Source organism: Triticum urartu, chromosome 4A (genome assembly GCF_056163025.1).
Source record: "Triticum urartu cultivar PI428250 chromosome 4A, HENAU_Tu73, whole genome shotgun sequence".
Taxonomy (NCBI): domain Eukaryota; kingdom Viridiplantae; phylum Streptophyta; class Magnoliopsida; order Poales; family Poaceae; genus Triticum; species Triticum urartu.
Genome location: NC_141876.1, coordinates 277432467 through 277455689, shown reverse-complemented (window position 1 = coordinate 277455689; position 23223 = coordinate 277432467). Strand labels below are relative to the sequence as shown.

Sequence of the window (23223 nt, the reverse complement as noted above, 5' to 3'; positions counted from 1 at the left end):
TCTTGATGTACCGCGAGCTTTGCTATTATAGTTGGATCTTATGATGTTTCACCCCCTCTATCTCCTTGTGATGAATTGAGTTTTCCCTTGAAGTTATCTTATCGGATTGAGTCTTTAAATATTTGAGAACACTTGATGTACGTCTTGCATGTGCTTATATGTGGTGACAATGGGATATTCACGTGATCCACTTGATGTATGTTTTGGTGATCAACTTGGGAGTTATGTGACCTTGTGAACTTATGCATAGGGGTTGGCACACGTTTTCGTCTTGACTCTCTGGTAGAAACTTTGGGGCAATCTTTGAAGTTCTTTGTGTTGGTTGAATAGATGAATCTGAGATTGTGTGATGCATATCGTATAATCATACCCGTGGATACTTGAGGTGACATTGGAGTATCTAGGTGACATTAGGGTTTTGGTTGATTTGTGTCTTAAGGTGTTATTTTACTACGAACTCTTCGGTTGTTTGTGACACTTATAGGAATAGCCCAATGGATTGATCAGAAAGACTAACTTTGAGGTGGTTCCGTAACCTACAATAATCTCTTCGTTTGTTCTCCGCTTTTAGTGACTTTGGAGTGACTCTTTGTTGCATGTTGAGGGATAGTTATATGATCCAATTATGTTATTATTGTTGAGAGAACTTGCACTAATGAAAGTATGAACCCTAGGCCTTGTTTCGAAGCATTGCAATACCGTTTGTGGTCACTTTTATCATATTAGGTACGTTGCTGTTTTTATATTTTTAGATTACAAAATCCTATATCTACCATCCATATTGCACTTGTATCACCATCTCTTCGCCGAACTAGTGCACCTATACAATTTACCATTGTATTGGGTGTGTTGGGGACACAAGAGACTCTTTGCTATTTGGTTGCATGGTTGTTTGGGAGAGACCATCTTCATCCTACGCCTCCCACGGATTAATAAACCTTAGGTCATCCACTTGAAGGAAATTTGCTACTGTCCTACAAACCTCTGCACTTGGAGGCCCAACAACATCTACAAGAAGAAGGTTGTGTAGTAGACATCACTATGTCACCACTTCGGAGTGCCGAGCTCTTTGCTCCGCCACCTTAGGACTGGCTTGGGGGCTAGGAGATCGTCCCGCCATAAGCTCGGGCCGCGCATCGACACCGAGCACATTAACCAGCTAAATCGCTTCCATGCTCAGTTTTTTGCTTGTTCGGTTCGACCAAACATTATATTTGTCTTAAAAACTTAGTTTGTCAACACACATTTGTTAAAAACACTTCCTTTCCCATGTTAACTGGGGGCTCTTAAATTTGTACGAGCTGTTCTATAATAATTGTTTTCTTCCTAGTCGTTGCAAAGTCTTTTTCTACCACTCCATTCTCGACTTGAGTGTGTGGTCAACAGCCGGATAGCCTGTTTTCTCTCTAATGCCGCTCGAGTTTAGTTCACTAAACTAGGCTAACGAGGAGTACTCCGCCTTCGGGATAGGAGGTTGCAGCCGTAGGCTGACCCGCTTGAAGTCTTGAGATCGGATGTGTCATATTAATGCACGCCACCAGCACGGAAATAAGACCAATTTTCGGATTGGCACCAAATGACTTGATTTAGTTCAGGCATAAAGTTTTTAATGAAGTTTTTTGGTTTTCCAAGCCTATGGCACTTTTAAACTATTTGTGTGTTTCTAGCATAAGTCTCGTAGTGCAATGCCGGACACCTTTAGAGATTCGGCAAAAACATTCTCGGATATTGATATATATGCATCGGTTTCGAATTGTGTCTTCGGTCAATAGTTGGGTTGCCCTGCTCCTGTGCTTGCCTCCTACGTTCCGCTTTGTTCGGCCAGGTGTGCAAAGGGAGAACCACTGCGATTGTGCTTCCAGCTCGAATGGTTAAGCACCTCAATGGAGAAAGCCAAAAACTGGCTGTCATAATGGGCGTAAACTGGTCAGTGATCCGATGACGGTGTCAAACTATAGATTGATACCGATTACCCTGTGTTAAACGATGGGACTTTCATAACATTGGCCGAAGTGTTAATGGCTAGACTTCGGTCAGTGCCGAACACTAACCGGGGGCTCATAGCTAGCTTCCCCAGTTTAAAGCTCCTGTGACTAAGTGAAAGTTATAAAGCCCGCATATCTGATTGCCTTGTTTCCGCTAACACAACCGCCTTCGGGCACCGAGACATCGGCGAAGGGTTGTTTTGTTATTGTGGAAACACCCTGCGTAGCATCTACAAGGGGGTGGAAGCCGACGATGGGCCACTTTCAACTGATAAACAGTCGCAGGAGAGTCAAAATAAACATATCATTGGTGTTTCTATTTAATATATGAGGGCTGCCTTCCGTAATATCGTTATAAAGCCATAAATATGCATCAATTTGACATAAGATTTTGGCCAAGCTGGGTTGCCTGGCTCCTGTGCTTACCCCTACGTCCACGATTGTTCAGCTAGGCGGTAAAGGGAGCACCTCTGTGATTGTTACTACCGGGTCATCCGAGTTGGTACCTCAAACTGGGTGAAGCCGGAAGCTAGCGATCTTTAAGGATATAATTGGTCGACAATGACGGAAGTGAAAATTTAGGTTCGCTAAAGACCACATAGTTCGGGAACTTTCCCCAAACTAAATCCTCAATATTTTTATCCCGCATTGATCGGAGGTGAGGTTTCATGATCATGGTCGGCATGACAACCCAAAGAAAGGAACTGATAGCGGGACTGCTTTCTTTTGAAGATGTTTCTTACATTAATATAACATTCTCTCCGCATACCTTTGCTTATAAAACCGTATGGCCGGATTGCCTTGTTTGTCGTAAATATTTTCCCTCATAAAGGCTTTATAAAGTGGGACAAACACTCCCTGGCTACTGGCCAAGGAGGCTGAAGCTGATGGCCGGTCAACAAAGTTTTGTACAGTATGGATCCAAACATTAATGATGTAGAGTACTTGGATACATAGAATCATTACAAATAATTTGTGATTTTACTCCGGATATCGATCCTTAATTCGGGCACTCGTGCCCACATTAAGGCTCGGGGGCTACTAGGCTTCGGGCTAATCATTTACTAATATTAAAGGGCCACATCGATCCCCTGATCTAGTGTTGCCACCCGATCGGTGTCTTGGGGGCTACTGTATTGCCTATTCAACACAGCAAATTCAAAGTGCTCAGTGTTTGGCTTGACCGAACTATGGGCAAATGCATCTTCGGATAACAATAGGAACTATCCAGGACCTATCCGACGTCAAGCTAATATATTATGGCGACTTCTCGAGACCCTCTCTCAAGGCCCATCCGCCGATCACTATCTCCTCTAATGTGCATCTCAGATTTTAGGCCGACACACACCTTGAGGGCTACTTGCTATATATCTCGTCAGTAAATAAATTGCATCAATCGGAAATAAAATCCACAAACAATCAGCCCAAGCCCGAGGTGGTGCATCACCTCGTAAGAAGTCCGGCATAAATATCGGTTGCAAGTGGTTGGCTCCATAGAGGGCATCTCCGGCATTAAGCTCGGTTGAACCCTTTTAACTTTTTTAAGACTGAGGTAATTTATGATACCTCGGATACAGTCCGGTGTTGAAGCTCCGATACATTCCAGCATTGGTGCTCGGAAGCGGTCCAACGTTGGTGCTCGGCTGCAAAAGATACCCTGAATGCAGTCCGGCGTTGGAACTCGGATGCAAGAGGACACCGCCGCACGGGAACAACTTCAAACTCGAGGTGTGGCTTAAAAAATAACAAGGCATTGATAAAGGCCGATAACTTAAAAGGGCTCCTCGGATACCTGACGTGTAAACTCTTCGAATTCACTTCGCCAATCCTCAAGTTCGAAGATGAGAAGATTTGTTGAACCAGTTTGCAAGACCGACGACTGAAGATGAAGAACAATTTGGAAGAATCGACGATCGTCCACAACTTGAAGACTGGTTCAGGGGGCTACTGACGGTGTCCTAGACTAGGGGGTACTCACCAGGTCGTCTCTCGACCAGCTGGATCGGGCCGAGGACCCCCATGGAGGTTCACTCATGGGCCACTTCGGGCAGCCCATGCCGCATACAAGGGAGATCCCACAAGACTTGGCACACAAGATGAGGACTCTCCTAAACCCTAGGCCTCTAGTGTGTTATATAAACCAAGGCCAGGCTAGTCAATAGAGAACATCTAATATTCATTAGAACAATCTCGTGGTATATACATGCACTCTGTACTACACCCCATATGAATACAATCAAAAGCAGGGCATAGGGTTTTACCTCCATCAAGAGGGCCCGAACCTGGATAAAATTCCGTGTCCATGTTACCATCGCTCCAAGACGCCTAGCTTAGGACGCCTACTACAAGATATGCCGGATATAGAACCGATAATGGGGCCACCCATGACTTAGCCCACAGGGGAGTTGGCCGAAGTGGTCGGGAGAGTGTCATGGTGGTAGATCGGTTTTGTTGGAATGTCATTGGTCCACATGTATGGGAGTGTGAGGCCATGGGTTCCGTGGTGTCGGTAAAGTGTGCTACCTTTGCAGAGTGTGTTTTTAATCTATCGATAGCCGTGCCCGCAGATATGGGCCCAGTTCATAGTCAGTCACACTACGAGCCAACAACAATAACAACATGAATAATAATAATAGTAATAATAATAATAACTTGCTTAATAATAACCCCGGTTCGATGATGAGAAAGAGATTGGTTGTGATCGAGAGAGGATCACAAAGTTAGTTGATCTTTATGTGATCGCGAGATGATCACGGAGGTATCATGGATACCGATGTTGGTAAGTTTATGCATGAGATGGTTAGGAGGTAACCGACGAGCAGAGTTAGTTGGTGCATGATCATGTTAACCTGTTGCATGTAGTATCATCATGTTCATATGCTCATATTGTTCTAGTTGTATCATGTTCAGTTGTGCATGCCATGTTGTTCTGTCAGCATCATGTTCATGAATGCTTTAACCTGCTAATGCCATGCTGTTGTTTGTCTTGACTGCTTTTGGTTTATTGTGAGCTTGCAAGTAGATTCAATGTACTGACTTGGCGTGTCATGCCAGTTTGCAGGTCATGCCTGGTTTTCTTGCTTGTTTGGTGTGGTTCCTGTGTTCGTGAGCTAGGATAAACGTTCCTGTCAGAGTCCCTATGGATTAGAGTCCATCATCATTGTTCGTTGTTCCGCTGCCAATAGAGGTTTTGCTGCCTTGAGTTGTTATGCTACTTGCATAGAGCAACTATGGTTGGCGTAGCGTCACCGTGCCAGTGTTATTCATTGTAATATCGGAGACCTTGTATTCATATTCGTGTTGTAATATAGAGTTGGTTTGTTCTATGCTAAGCAGTGTCGTATTCCAGAAGACTTCTCCTTGATCTTTGGGTTGTAATACGGGGTGTTCCGGTTTCTCTGAGCCGGGGTACCACACGCACCCTCGTGGGCAAGGCATTCCGCAGTGGGTTCTACTGGCCCATGACGCTCGATGATGCCACTGAGCTGCTGAGATCCTGTGACGCCTGTCTATTCCATGCCAAACAGATCCACTAGCCCGCTCAGAGCCTCCAGACCATCCCGCTCTCATGGCCATTCACAGTCTGGGGGTTAGATATCTTGGGCCCGTTCCCCCGAGCGGGTGGCGGCTAGAGCTACCTCTACGTCACCATTGACAAGTTCACCAAGTGGGCGGAGGTGGAGCCCGTGCGCACCGGCCCAGCTGGCTCGGCCGTCAAGTTCATCAAGAACCTCGTGAGCCGCTTTGAGGTCCCCAACTGTATCATCACTGACAATGGCTCTCAGTTCATGAGCAACCCCTTCAAAACACATTGTGCTAACCTTGAAATGTAGATATGCTACGCTTTGGTGGCGCACCCACGGAGTAACGGCCAATCCGAACGCGCCAACGTGGAGGTCCTGAGGGGCCTCAAGGCGAGGAGCTTCAAGAAGAAACTCGAGGCCTACGACAGGGGTTGGCTCGATGAGCTTCAGTCCATGCCGTGGTCCATCTACACCACCGCTACTAAGCCCACCGGCGAGACCCCATTCTTCCTCGTCTACGGGGCTGAGGAGTTCCTCCCTCATGAGGTCAAACACCGCTCCCCGCAGGTCTTAGCATTTGACGAGGCACGCCAGGATGCCTCGCAGGGGATGGACCTCGTGCTCGGGGATGAGGGTCGCCGCCAAGCCTCGCTCCGTGCCACAAGGTACCAGCAGGCGCTGTGGCGGTACCACTACCGTAGCATCCGCTCCAGGCCCCTCGAGGTGGGTGACCTCGTCCTGAGACGGGTGCTCTCCAGGGAGGGTCTTCACAAGCTCTAACCTATGTGGGGGGCCCGTTCAGGGTCGCCCATGTCTCCAGGCCTGGCACCGCACGCCTGGAGACATAGGACGGGGTCCCCATTGAGAACGCCTGGAACATCCAGCACCTCCAGAAGTTCTACCCTTGACCAGCAAGCGCCATGCGCCTCTCAAGTCTCCGCTCGTGACACTCTCACGTAATAATGAGTGGGGTTGTACACGCCCCGGAATCTCCTGAGCGCCACCCCTGGGCCTCATGGGAGATACCACCCACATCCTAGTGGAAGCCCCATGCTCTGTGCTGCTGGAAAGACCAAAAGACTAGTGTAGGTGCCGGATGCGGCTGTTCTTTTCTTGCTTTCTGTAGCTGATTTGCCACTTCTTGGAATGAAATTTGAAGTTCTCGTGACTTTATTTGAAAGGGTTGGGAATTTTTTCTCCTCGCAGCATTCGCTCTTCCAGATTTTGCCTTAGGGAGAGTGACAGTTGCCCATCGCTCTTCCTCGCGTGTCTCCCGCGTGGGGGCTGGGCACGGTGTGTGCGCTTGGGCCCGCCCGCGAACGCACCTCGCCAAAGCCTTGGTGCCCTAGCCTTTGGCATATTAATCCTCGTGCAACGCTCTTGAACGAGCCAACGGGCATGCACGCCCTCCCGAGTCTATACCTCCGGGCATCGCGACACGGCGTACCAGCGGCTACTGGCCCATGCTCGAGGGCTCACGCGGGGCACGGCACCTCCGAAGGTCCCCTAACCTCGCAGCCATCGGGTGCCTCCCGAGGCCTAAGGACCTTCGAATCCTAATGGAAGAAACCCTTGGTAGGACCTCTCTAGAACAAGGGGCGCGGAGGAGGCCCAAGCTCCAGAGAAGCACGCTATCATGGCACGGGAGTCTACCGCAAGCACACTAAGCTAAGTCATCCCAATCACGATCAGCAAGAACCCGTCAATTTTAGTAGCAACACGGATGTCAGGATGCAATATAAAAATGATAAAATAACGGCGCAAGCGTCATGGTTCATTACATGCCCCGGCAGGGCTTTCCGCTTTTTTGATGGAGAAAAAAGAAGAAGAAACGAAAGCGGCCCCGCGACCACTGCGGCTCCTGAGACCCGGCTCTAGCGACGCCCGCGCTTAGTTGAAATCCTCCTCCTGCTTCACTGGGGCGCAACAGCGAGGCGGCTCACTGCCCTCCTTGGTCCGAGCTCGGCGGCATGGCAGCTTGTCGTAATCACCGTCACTCGTGCTCTCCCCAGAGGAGGAGCCGCCGCTGCTGGAGGCATCGCGACTGTCGCCAAGGGAAAGCTCACTGCCGGAGATGCCATCGCCCCTCCAACCATCGCCATTGGAGGGGTGGACATCGTCGACGTCGTTCGTTGTCGCTCTCCGGGCAGCACCCGAGGCGCCTGCCGTCCTCCCCGAAGACCCTGACGTAGAGGGTCACAACGCCGTCATGCCTGAAGTAGCGGGTACACCTCCCCTGCCGGCCGCGTGCGCGGGCCAACGGCTGCCACATGCGGTTCAGGTACACGCTGCCGGCGAGGGTGACCTCGACCTCCACCCACGAGGCCCTGCTGCAACAACCATCGGCTTGCAGCCTGAGGCCGCCAAGTCCCCCGGTCGGCAACACGCCTATGAAGAAGCATGGGAGCTGGAACCAGACGCCTGTGGGCCTCTCCACCCACACCACGAGCTTCGAGGACACATCGGACGAATGAGATCGCGAGCGCGGTGGCCGACTGGCTTCCACATGCCTCCCTCCTTGGTCCTGGCCCCCATAGCCGCGGCAGCCTCCGCCGCAGGAGGGAGCACCCCCACGACTGCCGGAGGTGGTACCAGCCTTCGAGGGGGTGCAACCACGCCCTCAGGGAGCTACCGCTAGCATCGCGGCATACTTGTGGGGACGGCCGCGACCCCTCTTGGGCGGTGGCGAGCTTGGTCCCTCCTGCGGGGCCTTTCCCTTCTCGGCGGCAGAGAACCTCCTCACTGGTGCCATGGATGCTTTGGCAAGATGGTGGGACGAAGAAGAAGAAGGAGAAGACAGTGATGGGATGAAGATGGACTAGGGGCTCCGCCCCTGGCCCCATTTATAGCCAGAGGAAGGCTAACCGGTGGCCTCTCACATTCCAAGTCATGATGGCCTTTCTGCATGCACCAGGCAGGTGTCAAGTCGGGCGGTTGCCGAGGCGGCATGGGGAAGTGGAGACGCCCACGTCCCATCAAGCGCTACGCATCGACTCGGTCCGCAGGTGATTGGGTCCCGCAACGCTTCGCCCTTGACCATTGGCTTCGCCTCGGAGCCAAGTCCGAGCGCGCCTTGGGCCTGGGGGCTACTGTCGGTGTTCAAGCAAATAGGGTACCCAGACTTGCCTGGCTGCGGCCCACGATGTAGCTCCATCGATGGCCTGGTACGGCCCATCTACAAGACCATCAAGACAAGACTCTCGCGAGGGGCCAAGCCTCGCGAGGGGGACAACACTAAGACCTCCGGAGGGAGCGGCCTCTTCAGGCGGCCTCCTAAGGAGCGAAGATTTCTATGCACGCGCCCAACCTCATCAGGTTGTAATGACGCAAACCATGATGACCAGGGCCAGGCGGGCACCAGCGGGCGCAAAGGAGGCAGTTTCCATTTTGGTACTAAGGAGGCAAGCACAGGCGTGGGTTCCCGAGGACTCAGGCAAAGGTTTCCATTCCCATGCAACAATACCAGGACCGTCAGGACGACAAGACAGATGTCATTGCCGAGCCCACCATAGTGTCACGACCACAAGCTTTTCAGGCAAAGACCACCTTTCATCAGGATAAGATGTACTACTTGTCCCCTTTCAAATTGGCCACTGTGGGATCCCTTCCCACCTACGTTTTGGGGGAAGAGGACCGAGGCCACTATAAGTATAGGTTAGCCACCACCATAGCGGGGGCGAAACCGTCGACTCATTCCCCCACCAGAGCAGATCTCGCGAGGTTGTTCATCCCTTATACTAGTTCATCCTCAGCCCCTTGTGAGGCCAATCCACCACAAAGCAGGAGTAGGGTTTTACACCGCAAGGTGGCCCGAACCTGGGTAAACTAACACACCTATCTTCTTCCTTGTTCATCGGGTTAGGCCATGTGGCGATGAGCTGGTTGGCTCGATAGGTTGAGTCCTTCGCACACACCCTAGAGTTCGAACCTTTCTTGGGTCTGCAGAGCCCTGAATCTGACAGCACTCCCGCACATTGCAAACGCGGCCGGTGAGCAGACCTAGCAACCTCCATTACAAAGGAAGTTGCTTTACGCGGTCCAACCCGGCGCGCGCCGCTCAGTCACTAACGTCTAGGAGGCTTCGGCTGATACTACGACGTCGAGTGCCCATAACTATTCCTGTGTGGTGGTTAGTGCGTATAGGCCAGTGGCCAACTCAGATCGAATACCCCATCTCGTTAAGCATGTTATTTGAAGTAACCGCGGATGCCGATCAGGGACCAGGCCCACCTGTCTCCTAGGATGGTCACAACCTGCCCTGTCGCTCTGCCACAGAGTAACACTCTGGGTCCGTCGGGAACCCAGGCCCACCACTACCTGGCTGGAACCACCTGTCCCTTCAGCCCCCATATCCGAACAATAACATAAGTAAGTAATAGTATATAGCATATACCCGTGATCACCTCCCGAAGTGAGCATGGCCCGATATTATAGCATGGCAGACGGACAAGTATGTAAGGCCACTGATGATATTCTAGCAACCTATACTAAGCATTTAGGATTGCAGGTAAAGTAACAAAAGTAGTAACAAGGAAAGGCTATGCAGCAGAATAGGTTCATCCAAAAGTAGTAACAACTACACTACTCTAATGCAAGCAGTAGAGGGAAAGAGTAGCTGATATCGGGATGACCAAGGAGGGTTTAGTTGCCTGGAAGCTCTATTGAGAAGGAGGGGTCGTCAACACCGTAGTCGTACTGGGTAGAGCGGCATCGGTCTCGGTATCTAACGAGAGAACAGGGGAAGAAACGGTAAATATAATTCAAATAGATGCATGACGATGCATGACGTGACAATGAGCGGTGCTAGGTGTGCCCTAACGCGGTAGTAGGTGATACTCGCGAAGGGGAAACATCTGGGAAAGTATTCTCGGTGTTTGACATTTTCGGATAGACGAACCGGAGGGGATTGTTGCATGTTCGCTATGTTAGGGACATGTGGCAGACAAACGGACTATGTATTCGGGCTCGTCGTTCTGAGAAACTTTCATGTACAAAGTATTTTCATCCGAGATACGGTTTAATTTATAGCAATTTAAAAGGATCTAATCATTTTCTAGGACTACTATTATTTAATTAATTCGAAAAAGAATTACTGTGTCATCATGACATCAGCGGTCCAAGTTGATCGTTGACCAGTCAACTGATGGGTGGGTCCCGCATGTCATAGGTTGTTAACTAATTAAAGTTAGTTAGTTTTATTAGCAGGTTAATTAGGTTTAATTAGATCTAATTAGTTAACTAAACAAAGTTGATTAAGTAAATTAATTCTTTAATTAGTTAATTATATCTTTTTAATCCTTTTTCTTTGATGTTCCTGGGGCGGGCCCACATGTCATAGGCCGGGGGGCTAACGGGCACGCGGGTACAGGCGTAGCCCGAACGGGCGTAGCGGGCGCGACGGCCGGAGCGGCGCACGGGAGGGGTCGTTGTCGCGGCGAGAGGCGGCACGGGGGGCACGGGGCAATAGTGGCCGGCGAGCAACTGCAGCAAGGGCATGCAGGGCTACGCGAGGCCATGGTGGGGTGGAGGAACAACGGCGCGGTAGAGGCAGCAGGGGGGGGGCGAGCGCGCGCTGCGGTTGGATGGGTGCGGCAGTGCGGCAAACGGAGCAGGCGGCGGCAACTTGGAGTGCAACGACAGTAGTAGCAAAGGGGGCAAGAAGCGACGACGATGGACATGGGCGGCGGTAGCAAGCACGGGTAGTAGCAGGCGAGGTGTAGGGGCGCGGGGACCGGGGCGGCGCCGCGGGTATGTGACGCCCCGAGACCGACGCTCCAGATGCTTTCCATTTATCCCGCTGCCATTGTGTGTGTTTCAACTATTTGTTACCATGATTGATGAGTGCCATTGTCATATTTTGCTTCTTGTATCATGTTCATCATTCGGTTATATTGCATCGCCATGCCCATCATTGTCATATTGCATTTGTGCCCTTGTCATTGTGCATTTCATCATGCTCATCATGTGCATTTTGAGATTCACCTTGTTGTTTTACTTGCTCTATGTATGGTGCTGGTCTTAAACCCCTTTGCTATATCCCTCGACCCTAGCCATGCACCTTCACCTCCTTCTTCTTTAAATTTGGCTATATTCCCAAGTGGCATTTTTACGGCCAAGATAAATGTCCACATTTATCCTATAAATCTTAAACCATGCTTTCAACCTCTCTGTCAAGTTTCAGCTCTTTTGGGGTTGATTTGGTTGGGTTCAAAAATGACTCAAGTTTGAATTTAATTCAAACTTGAATTATTTTTCTATCTATAAAAATTTCCAAGTCAATTTATTCAAATCCTGCATAATTCCAGGAGTTTAGATATATTCTCACTTCTTTTGAATTTGTCCTCAATGTCCCTGGGCTTTTCCCTTTTGATAGATGTCTATTTATGGGCAGAATTAAAGGAAAAGAAAAGGAGTCACCTTATCCGAAGCCACCTGGGCCTTTTCCCCTCCAACCAGCCCCCCTCACTTACCTCTTTCAGCCCAGCGAGGCCACCAATGCCGATCGCTCTTGTTCTTCTTCTAGCTCCTGTACCGCAGCTCATCCAGCAGGTCCATGTCGACGCTTGCGTTGATTTGACGGCCGGAGCTGCTCCCTTCACCCTATAAATCATGCACCAACCCTAGGGTTCCCTGGTCGCTCCATTTCCCGCCTCCTCCTTCTCCTGCCGCCGCCAGGTGAGACCTCTCCATGCAATAGCCGTCGCCATGGCCGGGAATATGCTCAAGCTCATCCCCCGCTTGTACGCCTTCATCGTCTGCGTTGCTGCCATGGGGAGAGAGTCGCGGCACTCGACGTTGTCTCCTTCGTCCACGCTCGCGTCCACAAGCCTCGGATCGATCTCCCCGATGACCTCTTCTTCCCCTACTTCCTCTGCTTCATGGACGCCAAGCCGGAGGCCTCCTCTTGTCGCTGACCTCTCCTTCTTCTTCCTCGGGTCTACCTCGCCACCAGTTAAATTCGTCGCGTCCCCGAGCTCGATCGACTCCTCCGAACCCCTCTGCGTGAGCAGCCGCGCTTCCCTGTACCTTTTTCTCGTTGATTGCCTCCTCTGTCACCGGTTGCTTGCATGCCTGATAGTTCTTCCGCCGTCACTTTGGTCACCGGGAAGGTAGCTATGCTTCCTCTGTTTCTTCAGCACACACGCAGCGCCTCATCTGCAACTCACGCGCATGCACCAAGGCCTGCTGCCCAGCTTCTTGTTCGCCATAGATCATTGCCCCGAGCCGAGCTCTTGCTCGTGCCCGAGCGCACACACGCACATGACTTCGGTAAGAAGCTACCGCTCGGTCGCACGCAGCCTCGTCAGTTTTCTGCACCCCCGCCGGTGATCTGCTGCACCTGCAGCCGCTGCTTGCTTCCATCGCCGGCAAGCATCACCGAGCATCCATGGCCGTAGCTTTGGCCATGCCTCGTCCCAGCTCCTACCCTCGCCCAACCGAGCCAACACCCGCACGCGCGCACCCACACCACATTCCTGAAATGCTCGCCATTGCTCTGCTGCGGTAGCAGCCGCCTCTTCATTCGCCATCCTCGCTGGCGACTTCTGTGCGTCCATGGAGTCCAGAGTCCGCCTCCTTGTTTGCTCTTAGTATGTTTTGTCGCTCATATGCCAACTTCACCACGCCAGCTCGGCTGGTCATCCCAGCGCAGCAACAGCAGGAGATCCTCGGTTCGATTCCCAGGCACCCAACTTTTTGCCCCGTTCTTCATTTATTCTTGCACAGCCAGCCACTTGGGCCGAGTCCTCTTCTGGGCCGCTGCACGCTAATGCTTCGGGCCCGTGCATGTTTTTTTCTGCCTGTGGATTTGTTTAATTTCCAATGCATTGCATATTTATAGAATTGCCACAGTTTTATTTTTTCTATACCTAAATATCCATGCATCCAAATGAAACATGTCATATATGCATCTTGCTCAGTTTTTCATGTAGTTTCACTATTTCCAGCTTTTATCCATGTTTAAAATGTTTAATCTTGCTGTTTGTATTAATTTGTTTAAATGATATGCTAAAATGCTTTAATTCATAACTAAATAACCGTAGCTCCAAATTTTATAAACTTTATATGTAAATGGGGTAGAAAAATGCCTAGTTTAACATGGTGACTTTACTTTGCATGTTTAACAACTCTAAAATTTGGTTTAGGGTAGAACATTACCAAATCTAATATATGCTCATGAGGATTTTCCGGAATTGTTGTTGTTGTTTCCGGCCTCATTTAAACTTGACTAGATAGTTAGTTTTATTATGCTTCACCTCTTGCCTTGCTAACCAACATTTAATTTTGTTGTGTACCTAAACGTGAGAGAACTAAATAAGTCACGTGATTTATATGCAACGGAGTTGCATATTGAGCTCCACTTAACTTGTAGTTTTGTTTGTGCACTTTGCCATGCCATGCCTCATTAATCCGGACATGCATCATACTTGGTTGTGCATCATGCCATGTTTATGTGACGGTTGTTTACTATGTTGCTTGCTTCTTTCCGGGTTGCCTCTCTCGTTAGCTTCGGTTTCGTTCCGGAGTTGTGAGGATCCATTCGGCTACGTCCATTTGTCTTCTTCATGGACTCGTTCTTCTTCCTTGCGGGATCTCAGGCAAGATGACCATACCCTCGAAATCACTTCTATCATGCCTCCCATATTGCCATGTCAAGCCTCTAACCCACCTTTCCTAGCAAACCGTTGTTTGGCTATGTTACCACTTGCTAGCCCCTCTTATAGCGTTACTAGTTGCAGGTGAAGATGAAGTTTGTTCCTTGTTGGAACATGGATACTGTTGGGATATCATAATATCTCTTATTTTTTAATTAATGCACCTATATACTTGGTAAAGGGTGGAAGGCTCGGCCTCATGCCTAGTGTTTTGTTCCACTCTTGGCGCCCTAGTTTCCGTCATACCGGTGTTATGTTCCTTGATTTTGCGTTCCTTACGTGGTTGGGTTATAATGGGAACCCCTTAACAGTTCGCTTTGAATAAAACTCCTCCAGCAAGGCCCAACTTTGGTTTTACCATTTTCCTCACCACCACCTACTTTTCCCTTGGGAGTCGCGCTCCCGAGGGTCATCTTTATTTTAACCCCCCGGGCCAGTGCTCCTCTAAGTGTTGGTCCAAACTAGAGCCCCTTGCAGCGCCACCTCGGGGAAACTTGAGGGTTGGTTTTAGTTGTACGGATTGCTCATCCGGTGTGCCCTGAGAACGAGATATGTGCAGCTCCTATCGGAATTTGTCGGCACATTCGAGCGGCTTTGCTGGTCTTGTTTTACCATTGTTGAAATGTCTTGTAACTGGGATTCAGAGCCTGATCGGGACTTCCTGGGAGAAGGAATATCCTTCATTGACCGTGAGAGCTTGTGATGGGTTAAGTTGGGACACCCCTGCAGGGTTTTGAACTTTCGAAAGTCGTGCCCGCGGTTATGGGCAGATGGGAATTTGTTAATGTCCGGTTGTATAAAACCTAAAGCTAAACTTAATTAAAAAGCATCACACCGCGTGTGTAGCCATGATGGTCTCTTTCCGGCAGAGTCTCGGAAGTGAACACGGTTCTTGTGTTATGCTTGAACGTAAGTAGTTTCAGGATCATTTCTTGATCACTTCTAGTTCACGACCGTTGCATTGCTTCTCTTCTCGCTCTTATTTGCGTATGTTAGCCACCATATATGCTTAGTGCTTGCTGCAGCTCCACCTCACTACCCTTTCCTATCCCATAAGCTTAAATAGTCTTAATCTCGCGGGTGTGAGATTGCTGAGTCCTCGTGGCTCACAGATACTTCCAAACAGTTGCAGGTGCCGACGATACCAGTGCAGATACACAACTGAGCTCAAGTGGGAGCTCAATGAAGATCTTGTTCGTTGTGTTGTTTCGTTTCCTATTGATCAGTAGTGGAGCCCACTTGGGACGATCGGGGATCTAGCATTTGGGGTTGTCTTTCTTTATTTGGTTTCGTAGTTGGACCTTGATTGTATTCTGGATGATGTAATGCTATATTTTATGTATTGTGTGAAGTGGCGATTGTAAGCCAACTCTTTATCCCTTTCTTATTCAGTACATGGGATGTGTAAAGATTACCCCTCTTGCGACATGCCTACTATGTGGTTATGCCTCTAAGTCGTGGTCTGACACATGGGAGATATAGCCGCATCGTGGGTGTTACAAGTTGGTATCAGAGCCTTCCCCGACTTAGGAGCCCCCTGCTTGATCGAATCACTGGCGTTGTTGAGTCTAGAAAAAATGTTTTGAGTCTTATAGGATTATATATATCGGAGAGTAGGATTCTTTTTACTCCTCAGTCCCTCTGTCGCTCTGGTGAGGCCTCCTGACATAGAGTTTTGACTCTTCTCTCCTCAAATTTCACAAAAAAAATTAGGATCACGCGAGTATCTTGGAATCGTTCCGATGGTTTTGTGACGAGAACATTGTTCTTGGTGCCTCCTGACATTTAGGGGTTGTGGCAGTGTCCCGGGGAGTTGAGCTCCAAGGTGTTGTCGTCACAATTTTATCGTTGCAGTTTTGGAATACCTGAGTTCGCCGACATCGAAAATCTCTTTTATGCAGTTGTTGGTGAGATAACCTCGACGCCACCCAGTACTCGGCGGGAGTTTGGGTGTATTGCCATAACTCGTATAACGGATGCTTTTCAAAGGTTGAGGTAAATGATTTCCGAAGGTTTCTTGGTTATGTGTTGAAGGAAGGATACAGCTGGATGTAGGATTTGTTAGTTTTGGGTGAGATATTATGCTTCCCCTGTATTCCCAACACCTGATTGCATAACCAGAAAGTTTTGGGTGTTTATAAGTGGGAATTCAAGTATATCGTAGGATATCTTTCCAACGGACACATGATACGATATGGGATCTATCATATGTTTGTTTTGGCTTATTTTGCAAGCCAATCCTTTGTTTTGGTTTGGTTTGTTGTATTCGAGTTGCTTCAAAGTGAAATGTTGATTCCATACCTTTCCTAGGCGATGTTCTCATACTTCTATTCATGATAATTGAGATTGTCATGTCAATCCTTTTCAACCGGCGTCTTTCTCTTCAAGAGGATCCGATCATTTCCACATTTGCAAGATCACCTCTCAGTTTTTTCCCAACGTTGTTTGTTTCATTCGTCCCAAATTGTCTTTATTTTCCCACCCTCCCACCCTTTTTTCTTCAAGGATTCAGATTTCTTAATCAAGTACCCTTTTATGGATGTGAAGTCTCTTCATTCTTTTCAATTAATGTTCTTACCCGGTGGTTCTCTTGAAGATACTAACGGAGCTTAAGTTCATCATTCTTTGTTCTTTTCCTTCTCCGCTGGTTTCAATGCAAGCTTTCGGTGTCGATCATATCTTTTTCTTTGGTTCACATGTTTTCCATGTTGGAAGTCCTTACCGAAGACTCTCTTATTTACTCACCTCTCGCTATTCAATCATTCCGGAGTGCTGAAGATATCTCGAAAGATTTGCGTTGCCATTCTCAATCGTTTAATATATCTCGAGGTTGTTATCTCATTCAAGCCATTTAATTCAACCGGTGCAATCTCTCTTTTCAAGCAATCTCTTCAATGGTGTTTCGACAATTCATGATGGTGCTTGTGATATAATAGTGATATCCCACCAGGGGCCTCAACAATTCATGTCTACTTTATGGGCCCACACAACTCTATAAATATCCCACCAGAGGCCTCAAGTTGATATCACTATTATATCTTGTCTATTTTACGGGCCCACGTCACCATTGGGTGGTATTAGGATCTTTTACTCCTTGTTTATACTCTGGGACTCTGATCTCTCTTCTATTCGGGTTAAATGAATTTTGCTAAATCTAACATTAGGATCTCATTATCACTTTCACCCGGAGAGCCCCTTATTACTGATGATTGTCTCCTGCACGTGAAGACCCTGAAGATATTCTCCGCTGTTAACCCGAGAACTTGTGTTCATCGCGTTTGCAATTCCCCTTCCACCGTCAACCCTTATGGATAACTACTTGCAGTTGTTATTCTTGCATTCATCCCCAGTTGGTCTTGCTATTACAAGATACCCGGAAATACTCGTCATTGTTTCGATAATCCTTTAAGCTTACTGCCTTGCTGTTCTTTGTCACCTGAATACCCCTATGGATAATTCTCGCACTTATCGAGTATCCACTCACCCCCCAGTTGTTCATGTGTTTCACAATGGTCTTCGAAATACTATTCGATCCTCCAAGAATCCTTAGTAGCTTATTGCTCTGCAATTCTTGTCTGCTTGCATTATGGATGCTTTCCATATGTCTGGCAATATTCGTTAGTATCCTTACACACCGTAATTTTGATACTATTGATTCAACATGAGTGCGAATGCACGCAATTATCAGTTGATCCTTTTAAATTATCTTTCTGGCTCAGACGTCATTTTTGAACATGAGCTTGTTCTCGACCAATTTGTTTGCCCTCAATTGTACTCTTAGGTCTATTGAACTTATCCACCCTTGATCGGAGCGTCTTCTTCTAATCCTTCTATTTGGAAATAATAATTCCTTTGCATTTGAGCCTTGAATTAGTCAGTTGTTTCTAAAGTCTGATCTCCTTGCATTGTTTCTTCCTCTGGTTGAGTACCGATGCTCACACGAGATCCCTTGAGGACCACCAGATCCTTTGTTGGATTTTATCCGACAGTGTCCTTCATATTCAATAAGTCTGTGAGCATTTCCTCGGATACATAATGCCTTTGGTAAATTGTATCCTCTGCTTTCTCAAGCATGCTCTACTATCGAGCTTGTGTTATTTATTCTTGAAATTTGTGGTATATACTCCTAAGATGCCCCGATGGTTTGAACCTATGCCTTCCCCAAACAGTATGAACCGAAAGTTTTCGCGAGTCATACTCTTCTGTCGCTTCGCCAGATAAAATTTATACACTACAACCTCATTAAAAGCGAGAAGTAAAATGAAAGGTTATGCATTGAAGAAGTGGGAGTCGACCTTGAGCCTTTGCGTTCATGCCCATGGACCCGATGTGGAACTTTTCATCGAAGCTTCTTGCAAATGATAATAATCCCCTTGTTATAAGTTCGTCCTGTATCTATGTTTGGTCCTTTGCAATCATGGTTCCGACCATATTTTCTCCTTAATACCATTTCTCGGACAAGTTGAAGTACTTGTCTTGTGCAGATCATTGCACCTGTCCAACCTTTACTTTGATATGTCGAGTATTACACTATGATACCTTGATAATGTCATGGTACTACATAACTTCTTATGGGTTCTTCATTAACTATTATTTCTCACCGATTCCAATTTTTCTGGGTTCTGGGTTGTCATCAACCGAGAACACCGATATGTGAACTGATTCCGCATTCCGGTTCGATAACCCTAATTAATTTTTGTTGCTTATGAGTTTAATAATCCTTCAAGTCATTCCTAGCCTGATCGGTTATACCATTATTGGGCTAATTTTTAACTGTGCTACCTGTTCCTTCTTCACGGAGCACAAATTTCAATAGTGAGCTAATATTACATCGATCTTCCTTGTCATATCATTTCTCCTTGAATAGCAAACTTGATTTCGAGTTTGTTTCATACCCATGGTTCTGATAACTTTTGCTTCACCCTTCCTTTTGCTTGATGTCATCGATGATCGATTATATCCTCATGAAACCCCTCGACAAGTGTGTCGTGATCATCATCAATATATTGGCCTCTTCCAGGATATCAATTGAATTCATGATGATAAGTACCATCCTTGCCCTCGATGATTTGTGTTATCATCGACCACTTTATTGCCTTCCTTTCAACACAAACTTGTTCGTGTTTTGTGTTATACCTTGAGATCCTTGCTACCCAATAGTTGTTCTTCTTTACCTTGGAAGTATTACCATCTTTTATGTCAAGAAAGTTGTGAGAATTTCACCACCTCCTAAGAGATCTTGATACATGTGATACTTCTTGCCATATACGTTCACTCCTTGGTCCCGTGTTGTTTCTAAACCGAAAAACCGACAATTGATCTATGACGTGCGGCTTCAAAACTTCTAGCAACCCTAGTGCTTGTAAGTTATTGGTCGATAGTTTCATTCTAAGTTTATTGCTTATTGAATCATCATTCAAACATTGACCGTGGTACCCAATCTAGATTTCAGGGTGCACCTTTCTATCATTGTTAAATTGTGTATGTGTTCCTTGAGCATACATCATTATACCATTTGATCTTTTGGAAATCTTGATGAATTGTCGCTGAGTTCATCAGTCACCTCCTCATCCTCTCCTTGATTTAATGAGGAACTCTTGTTTCGAGACTCGCTTCCATAGTTCATTTCCTGAGAGTCTTACAATGGTGTCTCGTCAAATTTGTGTTGCACCTTTTTCTTCTGAGACATCCTGAGTCTGAGGTATCCTGACACCAATCAGATCTGAATCTCGGTCAGTATGATGGTTGGAACGTATTTTCGAGAGTTATATCATTGGTCCTCATATGACCTGGTAAGGTGATGTCATGCCTAGCACACCTGGCTGGAGGGCCTATTGTTATAGTTGCCTTTTTAGCAAGGTTAGCCATTCTTCCATGAGGAAATTGTAAGACTTATTCTACAAGCCGTTCCTGAAGGGTGCTTTGTGTCTCCAAAGTCTGACCTTCACCTTATGATGAGGACATCAATACCATTGTTACACCCACAGCCCCTACTGTTACATATACTGGACCAATTACTAGAGCTCGCGCACGCCAATTAAATTACCAGGTACTTTCGTTTCTTGGTAATGATTCTAATGTTCATGAGATTATGATGCTGCCTAAATTGGATACATTTGTTTTGCTTTCAAATGAAGGGCGTAGCTTGGAGAAGGATGAACATTGGAGCAAGAACACGCATGAAGTTGATGGCATGCGCAAGGGGATCAAGAACGGAGTTACAAGTGATGATTTCAGGACTTTGAAGCCGCCATAAGGAGTGCATGAAGCCATGGACGAAATATACAATATGCCACTTCATAATATTCGTCCATAGGCTATTCTAGGTGCTGCGTCACCTTATTAATGGGCCAGGCCCATGTAATTTCGAAATACTTAAGTATAGGCTATTTTTAGAGTCCGTATGTGTGGGGAAACAAGAGTTAGGGTTGGTTTCGGACCCCACCCTCAAGGGCCACGAAATTCCCCTCTCTTCCTCCATATATACAGCCCTTAGGGCGTCGTTTAGACTTTGGGTTTTGTTTAGATTAAAAGTTCGCCATAGCTGCAACTTCACGTACTTCGTTTGTGTCCAACGACCAGACCAAGACGTCACAGAACCCCACCTTGATCAATAAAGCTTTCATCTTATATTCGCAATATCCAGATTGCAATCTCAGTTTCTTGCTTGTTCTTCGTTTGCTCGCAGGAAACAGGTCCTCGTGGTCAGGTTGATCGTGCTCCGGCGTGGTCAATAACCCCTCGGAAGTTGGTTTAGCGATTGCTAAGGCGCGACGTCTCGCACGATCGTAGTCGGATCGTCAAGGTCGACTCCCACAGAAAACGATAGCCACCATCTCATCGAAACATCGGGACACCTTTGCCTCTATCAAGTGGTATCAGATTTCCAGGTTGCTCGGTGAGATTTTACAGTTTTTCGTAGATTAGATCGAGTCTGTTCTTCATACCTACAGTCCACGAAAAAGCCACACAAAAAAAAATTAGGGTTAGTTCATCATATCCGAACCAATCTGAGCCTTTGCATAATCTTTTTAGGGTTTTTGCTTTGTTGAATTTGCGGTTGCATCGTCGTGTCAAGTTGCTGGTCTTAGAGTCTAGTATTTTAGAGTTTCGAGTTCTGGTCACAAGTTGTCACGCCACCGCCGCACCATCATCATCGTCCATCTACCACTTTTGCTTATCCGCCACCGCTCTGAATCCACCATATATCCACCACCAATCCGAGTTCTTCTCATATTAGGTTTGTTCTTGAGATCAATCTCAATTCCGATTCGTGTTTCCTTGCCTGCGTAGGTCTCGGAAAAAAAAAATTCACACCAGGTGGCGGATATTAGGTTTGTTCTCATATTAGGTTTGTTCTTGAGACCCCCGGGCAGTTTTTAGGCCAAAATTTTCACGGGCAAAAATATTTTTTCCCTATCCTATTTTTAGGCTTTTCTGAGTCTTTTGAGCCACGTGCCATCATAGTGATTTTTTGTCGCACTTTTTCGTCGTCGCTGCCCTGATTTCCGAAAAAAAAAGTGAAAAAAAAATTTCGTGCCCATCCTATTAGTTTGACGAGGGAAGAGTTTTGAGACACTCGCCATTATAGTAATTTTTCGCAAAAAAAAAAAAAAAGAGGAGCGCAAAAAAAAAAGAGGAGCGCAAAAAAAAAAAAAAGAGGAGCGAAAAAAAAAAAAAAAGAGGAGCGAAAAAAAAAAGCAAAAAAAAAAAAGTTCCAGAGTGTGCTTTTCCCTGATTTACGTGCAGCGCCGTGATTTTGTTAGTGTTCTAGGCTCGCGTCTCTAGCACGGTCTAGCCTAGGACCAGCACAGTACCGTCGTTGAGCGTTTATTCAACTTTGCATCTCTGAATTGATTATTGCTGACCCTTTTTGCTACCATACTATAAGCCTTCCCAGCTCCACATACCTCTACGTCGTGCGTTTGACTCTCCCTGGCAATCGCTCTATCCAAGCTTTTGAGAGTTTTGACTACAACGGTTGCCGATCACCGCCTGCTGCTGGGTAAGAACTGGTAAGAATTTGAGATTTGCTTGACGGATTTGTGACACCCGCCACCACCACCTCTTGTTAGTATTCTGTAGGATCATATTCTTGTGTGTTTTCTATTGTTGCTAACCATGGCAGGATCACAAGCCGACGAGACTGACTGGGAGAACATGACGAATCAGGAGTTGCATGATAAATTTCAGCAAATGATGAATGGACAGGTGCAGGATGTGCTAAACAGATTTGAAGAGGCCATGGAGAAGATAGATGACATGGAGAAGACGTTCGAAACAAAGCTCGATAACAGGTTTAATGAATTGCTCGCGCGTCTTCCACCACCACCACCGGCTGCACCTAACGCACCTCTACAACAACAACAACGACGACTACCTACACATCGTGAAACAGCCCTCCGCCGAGCGAGCCGTCTCCCTCTTGCACCTGGCCAAACTGTTGGTGCTCCTGTTGCTACTTCTGTGGCTCCTGCTGCTGATGCGGAGGAGGATGATTTTGCTAGCGATTACGAGGATGAGGTTGATCAAAATCAGAACTACGTGCCACCACCAGCACAGCAACCATCAGGTCGTCCACATGCAAATAATGGCAATGGTAGGGCTCACCCTCAGGTACGAGATCATGACCATCTCCCTAAACTAAAATTGAATATTCCACCATTTGAGGGTAGATATGTTCCTGATATATACCTTACTTGGGAGTTAGAAACTGAACAACGATTTACATGTTTACAATATCCCGAGGAGAGACGTGTTCCTGCTGCTGTTTGTGCATTCACTAGTTTTGCATGTGTTTGGTGGTCTGAGCATTGTAGATTATATCCCATTCCTGCTACTTGGGCTGCTTTGAAAACTGCTATGCGTACTCGTTGGGTTCCACCATATTATCAACGTGAATTACTTCAAAAATTGCAGCGCTTAAGACAGGGAAAAAATTCTGTAGAAGAATATTATCAGGAATTACAAACTGGCATGATTAGATGTGGTATTGTTGAGGAGAATGAAGCTATGCTTGCACGTTTTATGGGTGGATTAAATAGAGAGATTCAGACGATT

General features: G+C 47.2%; 1 protein-coding gene across 1 annotated transcript; it reads left to right on the top strand.

Moving 5' to 3' along the window:
- The first annotated feature begins 4731 nt into the window (after positions 1–4731).
- Positions 4732–6289, top strand: LOC147975582 (uncharacterized). The gene is made up of 2 exons (XM_087520496.1): positions 4732–4764; positions 5819–6289. Exons 1-2 carry the CDS (start codon positions 4732–4734, stop codon positions 6287–6289), a joined length of 504 nt encoding a protein of 167 aa, XP_087376622.1.
- The last annotated feature ends 16934 nt before the right edge of the window (positions 6290–23223 follow it).